Genomic DNA, 12,888 nt, shown 5'->3' with positions numbered 1-12,888 from the left:
TGAGGCAGTTAAGCCCCATTTCCATGTGGGTGGGATGTGGCAGTATGCACAGGGCCTTCACCTCTTTCTGATTAGGGGATATGATCAGGGCTGTTGTTTTTATTTATATCTGAGCTTACGGGCAATATACAGAGTGCCCCCTCAGGAGTGTCTATCCCACCCGATTGCATGTCTTTGTGTAAAATATGCAGTCTTTTTTAAAAATTGCTAGCTGTTGGCCAAAGTTACTTACACACTACAGACCAGTGGTTCTCAACCATGGTATGTGTATCCTGGAGGTATGCAGAGGTCTTCCAGGGGGCACATCAACTCATCTAGATATTTGCTTAATTTTACAACAGTCTACATAAAAAGCACTAGCGAAGTCCGTACAAACTAAAATTTCATACAGAGACTGACTCGTTTATACTGCTCTATATACTATACACTGAAATGTAAGTGTAATATTTATATTCCAGTTAATTTATTTTATAAGCCTATGGTAAAAATGAGAAAGTAAGCAATTTTCAGTAATAGTGCGCTGTGACACTTTTGTATTGTTATGTCTGATTTTGTGAGCAAGTAGGTTTTAAGTGAGCTGTAACCTGGGGGTACGCGAGACAAATCAGACTCCTGAAAGGGGTACAGTCTGAGAGCCACTGCTACAGAGAGCCTCACAGTACACTCACAGCCACCACTAATGCATCTTAAACTTTCCTCATATCACTCAGTTCAAATGACAGCAGTCCATAATCACAGTGTTTTCTTTTCACTGGTGCTTGGAAAGGAGGAGAGGGGTTGGGCAGGAGTCAGGAAATAGCTGAAACAACATGGTAGTCGGGTTTAAGTTAGCTGGCTGTGATGCATTAGAAAGCATATCCGCTTGAAATAGCGCAGCTAAGGAAATCAGTTGCAGAAGTTCAGCTGTTGGAGCAACTTCCTTGCTCCACTGTTCTTTGTCTCTTCCCTTTGCCTAACTAATTCCCACCCTTCTGAACTTCCTCTTATTCCAGGAGCTCCTTCAGCTACGTGAATTGTTGTTTTGACTCATCGGTGCTGCTCGCTTTCACAGCCGCTTCTAGTAGGAATACCCATCTGCTTGTGGGAACAAGTACATGAGCCTAAACTAGAGATGGGTCCAGAGTGGAGTGCTCCAAAGTGATCTCTGAAATTCCATCCTTCCTCCTCAACTTCTGGAGAAGTTGGAATCTGGATCTAGCTCTTAACTTCGTGAATTGGGCCTCTCTCTATGATAGGCCAAATAAGGTGATCAGTGCAGGATATAAACTCTGATTGGTCCAACCAGGACCAGTGCTTTGATACTGGATTGCTTTGCCAACATCTTCTCTGCTATTATCTCTGCAAGTTTTGGGAGAATATTCAGAGATTGCTCCTAAATTTCTTCCGAGGGCAGTAATTTTCAGCACCTTTCCTATCAAGGTGCATTATGCACCCTTTTTGGCTTTGCCTCGGAACTGTTTTCTGTGCACTGAAGTACAATTGCTGTCTATAAGCCAACGTACTAGCATAACCTACTATATGGATACACACAGCATACTATAAGCCAAGGTATCATGCACTATAACCTACTTCATTGTGTCTCATTACAAATAATACCAAGTTTGGATAATCTGGAACATCTTATTTCCATTTATAATATCAAAGTTGTTTGCTTTTGTTAAGTTTAAGGATTTCAATTATGCTCAAATTCAATCCAGGTGTAACCTCACTGAAGTCAGTGGAGTTACATCAGGCATTATTTTGGCTTAAACCTCAGAATTTTTCTGACCAGAGCAGTAATTAAAAAAAAAAAGAGCCCTGATTGCTGAAGTCCCAACTCAGTCTTACATTAAGTTAGTGGGCCAAATATACCTTTAGAGTAAACTCACTGATGTCGGTAGCTGTGCCATTAGGAAAAAGTTTGTAACTATAAGGATAGTTACAAACTTTTTCCTAATATTTGACCTAAATCTCCCTTGCTGTAGATTAAGCCCATTACTTCTTGTCCTACCCTCAGTGGACATAGAGAACAATTGATCCCCATCCTCTTTATAACAGCCCAACCACCACGTTACACGAACTTTGGAAGGAGGGTGGTTCGGTTTTATTCATTAGTGTGACTTCCAGGGGGTTGCTTAGGTGAGTAAGTATTACATAATGAGGACCACAGTTGTCGTTCAGATCACATTCAACAGGCTATCTGCATTATGTGTTTGGAGTTCTTCAGTGTGATTTTATGAGCTGAATACACATTTTAGGCTGGGTTATCTTTCCACTGGGCCCTACCTCTCTGTCTGGGGTTTCTCTTTTAAAGGGGCATCCTGGGTCAGTCATTAGCTGCTGGAGCTCTGCCCATGAGCAAAGTTGGGGGCAGGAGAGGAAATACTTGGGGAACAGAACCTGATCAGAGGTACAGGGACTCTGTGCAGAAGATCTTTACCTCCAGGTGATCACTTGCCAGGATTTGTGGGTTGGCCCTGTGGTCTGTTCCAGAGAGGGGCAAACCCTGCATCCCAACAGAATGACAGGGGACAAACCTCCATCAAGAAAATTAAAACAACCTAGTGGAGATTCCCTACCCTGTACCCCCTCTCCCAAGGGTTTTATTACAGTAGGGAGTGAGAGGGCCCAATATTGTTTGTAAAAGCACTGTCCTCCTAAAGGTACTCGGGACACTGTAGAGAACATCCTCATCAGAGCAACGTGAAATACACATTATAGCAATAGTACAGAAAATAAACAACCAGGGAGGATCCAAATAAAAATAATGGAAGATTTAGGTGCATCTGTCTGAGTGGAGGAGAAGGTGTTAAAGAAAACACCTTAGGAAGAGAAAGATTTCACATCTGAGGAGGAAGCTGCTGATCTAGATTTCAAGGGGAGAGTGATATTCACAGCCTAAGGGACACCACCACAAAGGCTCCAGCACCTGTCACTCTAAGCACCCGAGGGCAAGGTCCCTAGAGTGGATGGTGCAAGAGTGTAGATACCTTTGAAGACAAGACTCAGCAAGGAGTTCTCATTATATCCAAGACCAACTCAGTTAAAGCCTTTAGAAAAAGATCAACAGCATCTATTTAAAGTCAGTCTCAAGAATTCATGGCCAAACCTGCAACCCTCACTCCCATGAGTAGTCCTGAAGTCACACTAATGAATGTAGGGACTAACTACATGAGTCAGGGTTGCAGAATGAGGCCTAGGAACCTAGACTAATAAACCAAAACCCATGCTGAAGCCCTGATGCTCATAGTACTTTAAAAAGAAAAGGAGTACTTGTGGCACCTTAGAGACTAACCAATTTATTTGAGCTCTAAGGTGCCACAAGTACCCCTTTTCTTTTTGCAAATACAGACTAACACGGCTGTTACTCTGAAACCTGTCATAGTACTTTAACTTACCATATTTAGCTGTCTCATACTCTAAAAACCCCCTCAACACTGGTTTATTTGCCAGGTTAATTCTCTAATGATTTTATCAAAAATTATCTGTTCTTCCTTATTTTGTACATGAGGTGAATTACTTCTCTTATTTACCCCTTGCTCTGCGCATTTGGAAAGGACTCACATCCTCTCTTTTGTCAAGAGGAAGGGAAAACACAATTGTTATATGGTACACATTAAAAATACACATGTATTTGCAGAACTACAGAAAGAAACTAAGTTTGAATCAGACATTTTATGAAATTGGATTTTAGGAATGAAAATATTGACTAATTCATATAATTTCTCAGTATAAAGCAGGAAATGTAACATATATGGTGCTCGAGGAATGCTCTATGAAAGACATCTCTCTCTCTCAGTTTTAGAATCATACAGATTTATAGATGCTAATAAAGGGCCATAGATGGCATTCAAGAATATGCTATGAAACTCTAATTCTACTCAAGACTGAGGAATGGGAAGATCCTGGGAGTGTTGTTGGTACACAGTTATCCAAATATCTCTTTCATTATGACTGTAGATCCAGAGAGCAGCTAGGAGTAACCATGATTAACACAGGTTTCAGAGTAACAGCCGTGTTAGTCTGTATTCGCAAAAAGAAAAGGAGTACTTGTGGCACCTTAGAGACTAACCAATTTATTTGAGCATGAGCTTTCGTGAGCTACACGGTATGCATCCGATGAAGTGAGCTGTAGCTCACGAAAGCTCATGCTCAAATAAATTGGTTAGTCTCTAAGGTGCCACAAGTACTCCTTTTCTTTTCATGATTAACACAAGAATTTGTGGGGGGGCAGGGGGCTGCTGAAAGCGTAAAGGAGGCTAAACAAGTCCTCAATTTAGGATGCTCAGAAAAACTAGAAAGGGACTTTTCAAAGTCAAAGGATGAGTGATGTTCTTGGAAACCCCCTGTGAGGCTGGCAGACCAGGTGCCAGTTCTTGCCAAGGCAGAAGGTGTCAGCTTAGCACTGACAAATTCATAGCTGGAAACTAGACCAGCTCACCTGTACATTCATATTGTTCAAGATAGGTGTTAGACTTAGAAGAATGCGTTTAGTGTTTATACTCTACGGAATGCTGGTAAGATCTGCATGCATTAATTTCACTTGTAATGCCTGTATCGCATGCTAAAAGGTGATTTGTAAGTATTGCTTTATAATTGTAAAAATACCTGCTCTGAACCTGTGAACCCAGACAGGAGGAATGGTCCACTGCCCATCAAGGAGGGCTATCAAAACTAAATGGGCCATTGTGGATCACCACAATACAAAGACTTGGTTAACGGCCCTCTCACACCCATGAAGGTGCTACTTGCAAGAAAGTCCATCCATCAGCTTGAATGCTGGAACAAGGGACAAACAGGGGCACAAGAAAATTTTCCTCTCTTTTTGCTGTTTGGATGCTCACAGGGCTGGAGCTAAGAAACTGAAGAAGAGATCCCCTGGGTCAACCTGGGTTAGCCCTAAAAGACATTCAGAACTGACAGATTACTACAATGCTATCATCTTTTAAAAGTATACATATATTGTCCTCTTTAACCTGTAAAAAGAAAAGGAGTACTTGTGGCACCCTAGAGACTAACAAATTTATTTGAGCATGAGCTTTCGTGAGCTACAGCTCACTTCATCGGATGCATTCAGTGGAAAATACAGTGGGGAGATTTATATACACAGAGAAAATGAAACAATGGGTGTTACCATACACACTGTAGCGAAAGTGATCAGGTAAGGTGAGCTATTACCAGCAGAAGAGTGGGGGGCGGGGGAGGGGGGAACCTTTTGTAGTGATAATCAAGATGGGCCATTTCCAGCAGTTGACAAGAACTTCTGAGGAACAGCAGGGGGGGAGGGGGGCGAGGAATAAACATGGGGAAATAGTTTTACTTTGTGTAATGACCCATCCACTCCCAGTCTTTTGCGGATACAGTAAAGGATGTTGATCAGGTGGTTCCGCAGTTTCTTTGAGAATGTGTGGCACAAGCTATCAGCATAGTCTTTTTGCGGATACAGACTAACACAGCTGCTCCTCTGAAACCTGTCATTATGCAAGTCACTGAATTTAGCCTTATGGAGTGGAAATCTATCAAGTTCATGAAAAAACTCATACAGATACAGACAGACATCATCTTCCTTTCCAAATGCAAACAGATGGACATCATACCAAAAGGACTGAAGGTAAAAAATCCATTACAATCTACATACCACACAGACTATACTGACAGCTTGTGCCACACACTCTCAAAGAAACTGCGGAACCACCTGATCAACATCCTCTACAGCAAACAGGGAAAGATTAAGAATGAGCTCTCAAAACTGGATACTCTCATAAAAAAAACAATCTTCCTAACAAACTTCCTCGTGGCTGGACTTTACAAAAACTAGACAAGCCATTTACAACACACACTTTGCTTCTCTACAAAAGAAACAGGACACTAAACTATCTAAACTACTACATGCCACAAGGGGCCACAACAGTGGTTCCCTTAACCCACCCAGCAATATTGTTAATCTATCCAACTATACTCTTAGCCCAGCAGAAGAGTCTGTCCTATCTCGGGGCCTCTCCTTCTGCCCCTCCACCCCCACGAACATGATACAGTTCTGTGGTGACCTAGAATCCTATTTTTGACGTCTCCGACTCAAGGAATATTTCCAATGAACAACATACTAACCCACAGAGACCTTCCTACCAAGACTACAAAAAGAAGGATTCTGGGTGGACTTCTGAAGGTCGAAACAACAGACTGGACTTCTACACAGAGTGCTTCTGCACTCTAAAGCAAACGTGCATGGGCTGAAATTGTGGAAAAGCAGTATCACTTGCCCATAACCTCAGCCGTGCAGAACACAATGCCATCCACAGCCTCAGAAACAACTCTGACATCATAATCAAAAAGGCTGACAAAGGAGGTGCTGTCATCATCATGAATAGGTCGGAATATGAACAAGAGGCTGCTAGGTAGCTCTCCAACACCACTTTCTACAAGCCATTACCCTCTGATCCCACTGAGGGTTACCAAAAGAAACTACAGCATTTGCTCAAGAAACTCCCTGAAAAAGCACAAGAACAAATTCACACAGACACACCCCAGAACCCCGACCAGGGGCATTCTATCTACTACCCAAGATCCATAAAGCTGGAAATCCTGGAAACCCCATCATCTCAGGCATTGGCACCCTGACAGCAGGATTGTCTGGCTATGTAGACTCCCTCCTCAGGCCCTACGCTACCAGCACTCCCAGCTACCTTCGAGACACCACTGACTTCCTGAGGAAACTACAGTCCATCGGTGATCTTCCTGAAAATACCACCTTAGCCACTATGGATGTAGAAGCCCTCTACTTCAACATTCCACACAAAGATGGACTACAAGCCGTCAGGAACACTATCCCCGATAATGTCACGGCAAAGCTGGTGGCTGAACTTTGTGACTTTGTCCTCACCCATAACTATTTCACATTTGGGGACAATGTATACCTTCAAATCAGTGGCACTGCTATGGGTACCCGCATGGCCCCACAGTATGCCAACATTTTTATGGCTGACTTAGAACAACGCTTCCTCAGCTCTCGTCCCCTAATGCCCCTACTCTATTTGCGCTATATTGATGATCTCTTCATCATCTGGACCCATGGAAAAGAAACCCTTGAGGAATTCCACCAGGATTTCAACAATTTCCATCCCACCATCAACCTCAGCCTGGACCAGTCCACACAGGAGATCCACTTCCTGGACACTACAATGCTAATAAGCGATGGTCACATAAACACCACCCTATACCGGAAACCTACTGACCGCTATGCCTACCTACATGCCTCCAGCTTCCATCCAGGACACACCACACGATCCATTGTCTCCAGCCAAGCTCTACGATAAACCACATTTGCTCCAACCCCTCAGACAGAGACAAACACCTACAAGATCTCTATCAAGCGTTCTTACAACTACAATACCCACCTGCTGAAGTGAAGAAACAGATTGACAGAGCCAGAAGAGTACCCAGAAGTTACCTACTACAGGACAGGCCCAACAAAGAAAATAACAGAACGCCACTAGCCGTCACCTTCAGCCCCCAACTAAAACCTCTCCAATGCATCATCAAGGATCTACAACCTATCCTGAAGGACAACCCATCACTCTCACAGATCTTGGGAGACAGGCCAGTCCTTGCTTACAGATGGCCCCCCAACCTGAAGCAAATACTCACCAGCAACCACAACAGAACCACTAACCCAGGAACCTATCCTTGCAACAAAGCCCATTGCCAACTGTGTCCACATATCTATTCAGGGGACACCATCATAGGGCCTAATCACATCAGCCACACTGTCAGAGGCTCATTCACCTGCACACCTGCTAAAGAGTTTGCTTTAGTCTGTTGCTGTCAAACTTGCTAAGTATGAAGAACTGACAAGGTATCTGGGACACATCACTGACAGAACTCAGGGCTAAAAATAATGTGAAGAACCATGAGAGGAATCTGAATTCTGCATGACTATGTGGTGCCATTTCTCATACTCCTGAAAGGGAACTAAGTTTTAATTCTACCGCTCCATGAATTGTGCCACTTCTATAAATATGATGTGTATTTATTAATTTTTTCCTGTAAATGACAGGAAGCTTATTTCTGTATGCACCCCAGACTATACATGTGTAATACATGAATTATAAACTGGGAGGTAATAATTGGGAGAAATGCTACACTAAATCCTTCATTTTGTTGGTGTTCCTGGGGCCAAATCCTCAGCTGGAGTAAATCAATATAACCAATGGAGTGACAGAGAATTATGCCAGCTGAGAATAGGGCCCATAGTTCTATTGATAGTTCACTAAGATAGCAAATTTTAAAAAATAGCTAAGGCATTATATTGTGATTTTAAATAAGAGTATTTCATTTTACCTTTATTCACAGAAGCCAGAGATTTTATAGTGCAGAGTACAAGCTAAATAAGTGCAGCATCTGGATCTGATGTTGTGATAATGCCAGTGTTCAAGAATGCAACTTGCTAACAGCTCCAAAGAATAACTGCTAGTATCAACAAACAATAGCTCCCCAAGCAAAATCTAAATGATACATGAACTTACAATAGAGAACAGATCTTTTTTCTTCAGATCCTGCAGTTATCCCTTAAAGTTCCCATATTATTTTCTTTATGAATAATCATAGATGTTGCTATAGATAGTTTAACAATTCTTAACTTGTTCAAGGTGATTTAACACCCTCTGTGCTGTGATATACCATTATGCACACACATATTCAAGACTGGAAGACAGACATTATCAAAACCGAGTTACTGGGTTCAATACAGGACTAACAATGAAATTCTCTGGCCTGTGATATACAGGAAATCAGACTAGATGATCTAAAGGTCCCTTCTGGCCTTAAACTCTATGATTCCATTAATCTAGGAATATTCCTGTGCCCTCGCTGTTTGATAATCCAGACAGTCAAACAAATATATGATAAAAAATGTGAGGGAAAAGAAACAGCTCGTAATGCTGGGTTATAAATTAATATTAAGCTTTTCAGGATGAATCTAAGAGTAAAATGCAATCCCCATTCCAGCTGGTTATGTAGCGGAGTTGGGTATACTGTTGTAACCCCCCTGCCAATAGCATCAGCAGCGGCAAAGGCCAGGTCTTTATTTTACAGACCTCCCCACACCCACCCCTCCCGTAACCTGGGAACCTATAACCAATCTGGGCACCTTTGCAAAGCTGTACCCATGGCATGAGCACAGAGGTTTAAACAAACAAACTGTATGGTAGGGGTGGGGAGGAAGGCCAGGTTGAATGGGGACAAATATTTACAATTTACCACCACCATTTACCTCAGGGGGCATAAGTCCCATTCCCAAGCAATTGGACCCTGACTGGCTGATGCAGTTTGTTCCATCTCCCAGCCTCCCACTCACAGTTCATAGGTCCCCAACTTCCTCACTCACTGTTTGTGGTTCCAAGAGGCCAGGAAAATCAGGCTCCCTGTCTCATAGACTGCTCTGGGGCTCTGCCACCTGTCCTGCTATATTGATGTCTGCAGCTAGGACTGAGGGGCCACGCCAGAGTCACTAGGTTGACATTGCTCTGAATTCCTCTGCTCCCAGTGTAGTGCATGCTGCTGCTCTGTCTGCTGCTCCCCCATTAGAAGCTGTGGCCTGTGGCGAGCCCAACTACTGCTTTGCTCTGCCTGAGGCTCAGGTGATCTAACTGCTGCTGGGCTCTCACTTCTGCTTGCCATTGGCTAGAAAACTGGAACTTCTGGTGAGCTTGGCTTTAAAAAGGCAACTAAAGCTCTTAGCTCAGATTTTCAAATACAAGGGGATCAATGGTCTTAAAAACTCATCCAAGTCCCTACCACACAGAGAGAAATTCCTAGCAACTAGCCAGCAATGCACCATTTCTCTCTCCTTGCCCTCTGGCTCTGTCCAGGGCCTCTTACCCCATCTCAACAAACATCAGTTTTCATCAGGGTGACCCCATGCCCAGCCATTGTCCAGGCTTTGCCTGGTGAGTTCCCAACAGGATAATCTCAAAAATATGCGCCCCAAGAACAAAACTTTGTCAAATTATACTCCAGTGTCCCCAAACTACCCACAGTTAATATGTAAATGAGGTATTGCCTCACTCAGTTGGCTCCCCTAGCTCTCCAGTAGATGCCATCAGAGAGCTCACTCAGTTCGCTCCATTCTCATGTAGGCTTGAGGCCACAGGGCTTACACCGTGGAACCGAATGTGTGAACATTCATCATTTTAATAAAAAAATCTGAACTTTCTTTCATGGACCCTTCTTCTCTGAATAGCTTATCAAAGAAATTATTTGCAAACATCTTTTGGAAAGCAAAAATGTCTTGTAATACAGGTGTAAATTTCAGTGCTTAATTTATAAAGAGGGAAGTGCCATGGCACACAAAATGGCATCCTTCACACAACGTGACCTCGCATTCACTGTACGTGTGAGGTCACACTGCATGGAGGATGACATTTTGTTCTACAAATTGGCATCCTCTGCATAGTGTGACTCTGCACACACCGTACACGCAAGATCATGCCTTGCACCACTGACAGAAGAGGTGCCCAGGCTGTGGCCCAGCATGAAAAGAGGTGCCAGGGCTGAGCCAAGGCACAAATTAAGCTCTGGTGGCTTTGTGCTCACCCAAAAGTCTGTACCAGACATGTGCCTTTTGGAGTTTCTTTGATTTCCCCTTTCTTGCTTATAAAAGGTTCAGTCATCCAATCAGGGAACAGAAACAACACTATGCTCTTTTGGGGACCAATCGTGTACTGTGAACATTGAAGAGCTATAGACACAGTCAAAACAAACAATTCAGGAACAACCAATAGGTAAAAATATTTGTACAAAGTGTTTGAATAAGAAATGAATAAAGAATAAATTAGCAAAAATCAAAGTCTGTTGGCAGCTAATTCAAGAGCAGAAATAAAGACTAAATTAATCAAATAGATTGAGATTGATTCTCCATTGCTTTCCACATTCTGTCACTACTCACACTTGTGTAAATGCTTCCATTCTCATTTGCCTGAATAAAATGCTACTCTTCTAACATGATAGCATTTTACACTACCCTGTGCGCAGGTACAAATGATGACAAAAGGTACAGATCAGTGGAGAATTGGGCCAATTGGTCACAATGAATCTGAACAAATTTTCCTGGAGGAGTCAAGATCTACCGTTCCTCCAACTGTGGCAGGATTGTTTTCATTGCAAGCACATTTGTGTACATATCTTGCAGTCAAGAGTCAAGCCCATCTGATGGTCAGAGCAAGAGATAGAAGTCTTGAGAAAACTTACGTGACTTTTCTTCTTTAATGTTGTACTCCTGCACATCAGAAGCCGCATTCTGGGCTGGGAAGTGGACCAAGAGTACCATGTTGTTCATGTTACCATCTCTCCTAACTAGGAATATCTAAAGCAGAGGAAAAGAAGTAGGAGCTTGTGAACTTAACGTTAAATATCTGAGAACGAGACTCTTTCCAGTAACCAGAGAAAGGTCATTTTCAATTCACGTCTAACACATTTCATTCTAGTTTCACTCCAGTATGTCAAATCTTCCATGACAAAGATAACTACTGCTAAGGGATATTTTCTCTGGGTGAAATTCAGTGCTGCAGTAGGGACTAGCAGAATCCCAATGCACCACTGATATCCTACTTAACCTGAAGATAAAGCTGCACAACTTCACACAATTTGCCAAATGACAACCCCTGATGCAACTGCCCTAAGCGATGGTGAATTTGCCCCAGTACATCCTCACTCGAGTTTCTAGCATGAGTATAGAATAGGGGCCCCCTAGACATTTATAGAAAAAAGGATTAAAATAGCCATAAGTTGATTTTATAGCAAATGACTAACTTTTGGTCCTGAGTGGCTCAAAGCAGTGGGCACTTTGGACTAGCACAGGAGCAAGTTTAATCAAGAAGAGAAAGGGCTTTCTGGCTGAGTCAGTACCTTCTTTGTGCAGCGTAAGCATGGTGTGCATTCCTCAGTTTGTTTCTAATCCGACTTCAATGTCAAACATGTATTTAACTTGTACAGTAACTCCTCGCTTAATGTTGTAGTTATGTTCCTGAAAAATGCGACTTTAAGCGAAACGATGTTAAGCGAATCCAATTTCCCCATAAGAATTAATGTAAATGGAGGGGGTTAGGTTCTAGGGACATTTTTCTCACCAGACAAAACACACTCACACTCTCGAGAGAAAGAGAAAAAAAAAGTTTTAAACAAACAATTTAATACTGGCACACAGTGATGATGATTGTGAAGCTTGGTTGAGGTGGTAGAGTCAGAAAGTGGAATATTTCCCAGGAAATGCCTTAGTGCTGAATGATGAACTAGCATTCAGCTGAGGCCTCAAGGGTTAACACATTGTTGTTAATGTAGCCTCACACTCTACAAGGCAACATAAACGGAGGGAGGGGAGGCAGCATGGCAGACAGAGACAGAGACACACCCTGTGTGTGAGAGAGAGAGAGATGCACATTGCCCCTTTAAGTACGCTGACGTCACTCAAAGTACATTGCCTTTTTAAGTAGATCAGCAAGTTGAGACAGCAGCTGCTGCTAGCAAGCTGTCTCTTTCCTGAACCCTATCATGTCCCCTGTCCCCACCCCCGCTCTATAGGGATGGGGTAAGCGGAGGGCAGGAGCAGGGGGTAAGGGGGACACCGTGGCATCAGCACCCCTCTCCCCCACCCCGAACAGCAAGCAGGAGGCTCCCGGGAGCAGCTCCAATGCAGAGAGCAGGAGCAGCACATGGCAGTGGCAGGAGGGACAGCTGAAGTGCCGGCAATTGATAGCCTGGGGCGGATGCCGCACAGGGAACTCAGGGGAGCTGATGGTGGGCTGCCGGTCCACCTAGTTCCAAGCCCCCATCAGCTAGCTGCAACAGGCTGCTCTTCCTGCAAGCAGTGGACAAAGCAGGTGGCTGCCAAACAACGTTATACGGGAGCATTGCACA

At 43.3% G+C, this 12,888-nt stretch overlaps 1 protein-coding gene across 1 annotated transcript in view; it reads right to left on the bottom strand.

Moving 5' to 3' along the window:
* Positions 1-12,888, bottom strand: part of RIN3 (Ras and Rab interactor 3) — a 108,246-nt gene that overhangs the window by 57,980 nt on the left and 37,378 nt on the right. The window contains exon 3 of the mRNA XM_048853345.2: positions 11,224-11,338. Within this exon, the coding sequence (XP_048709302.1) occupies positions 11,224-11,338 (115 nt within the window). The remainder of the gene's footprint in view (positions 1-11,223; positions 11,339-12,888) is intronic.

This window comes from Caretta caretta, chromosome 6 (genome assembly GCF_965140235.1).
Source record: "Caretta caretta isolate rCarCar2 chromosome 6, rCarCar1.hap1, whole genome shotgun sequence".
NCBI lineage: Eukaryota > Metazoa > Chordata > Testudines > Cheloniidae > Caretta > Caretta caretta.
This window is presented reverse-complemented; position numbering and strand designations above follow the sequence as displayed.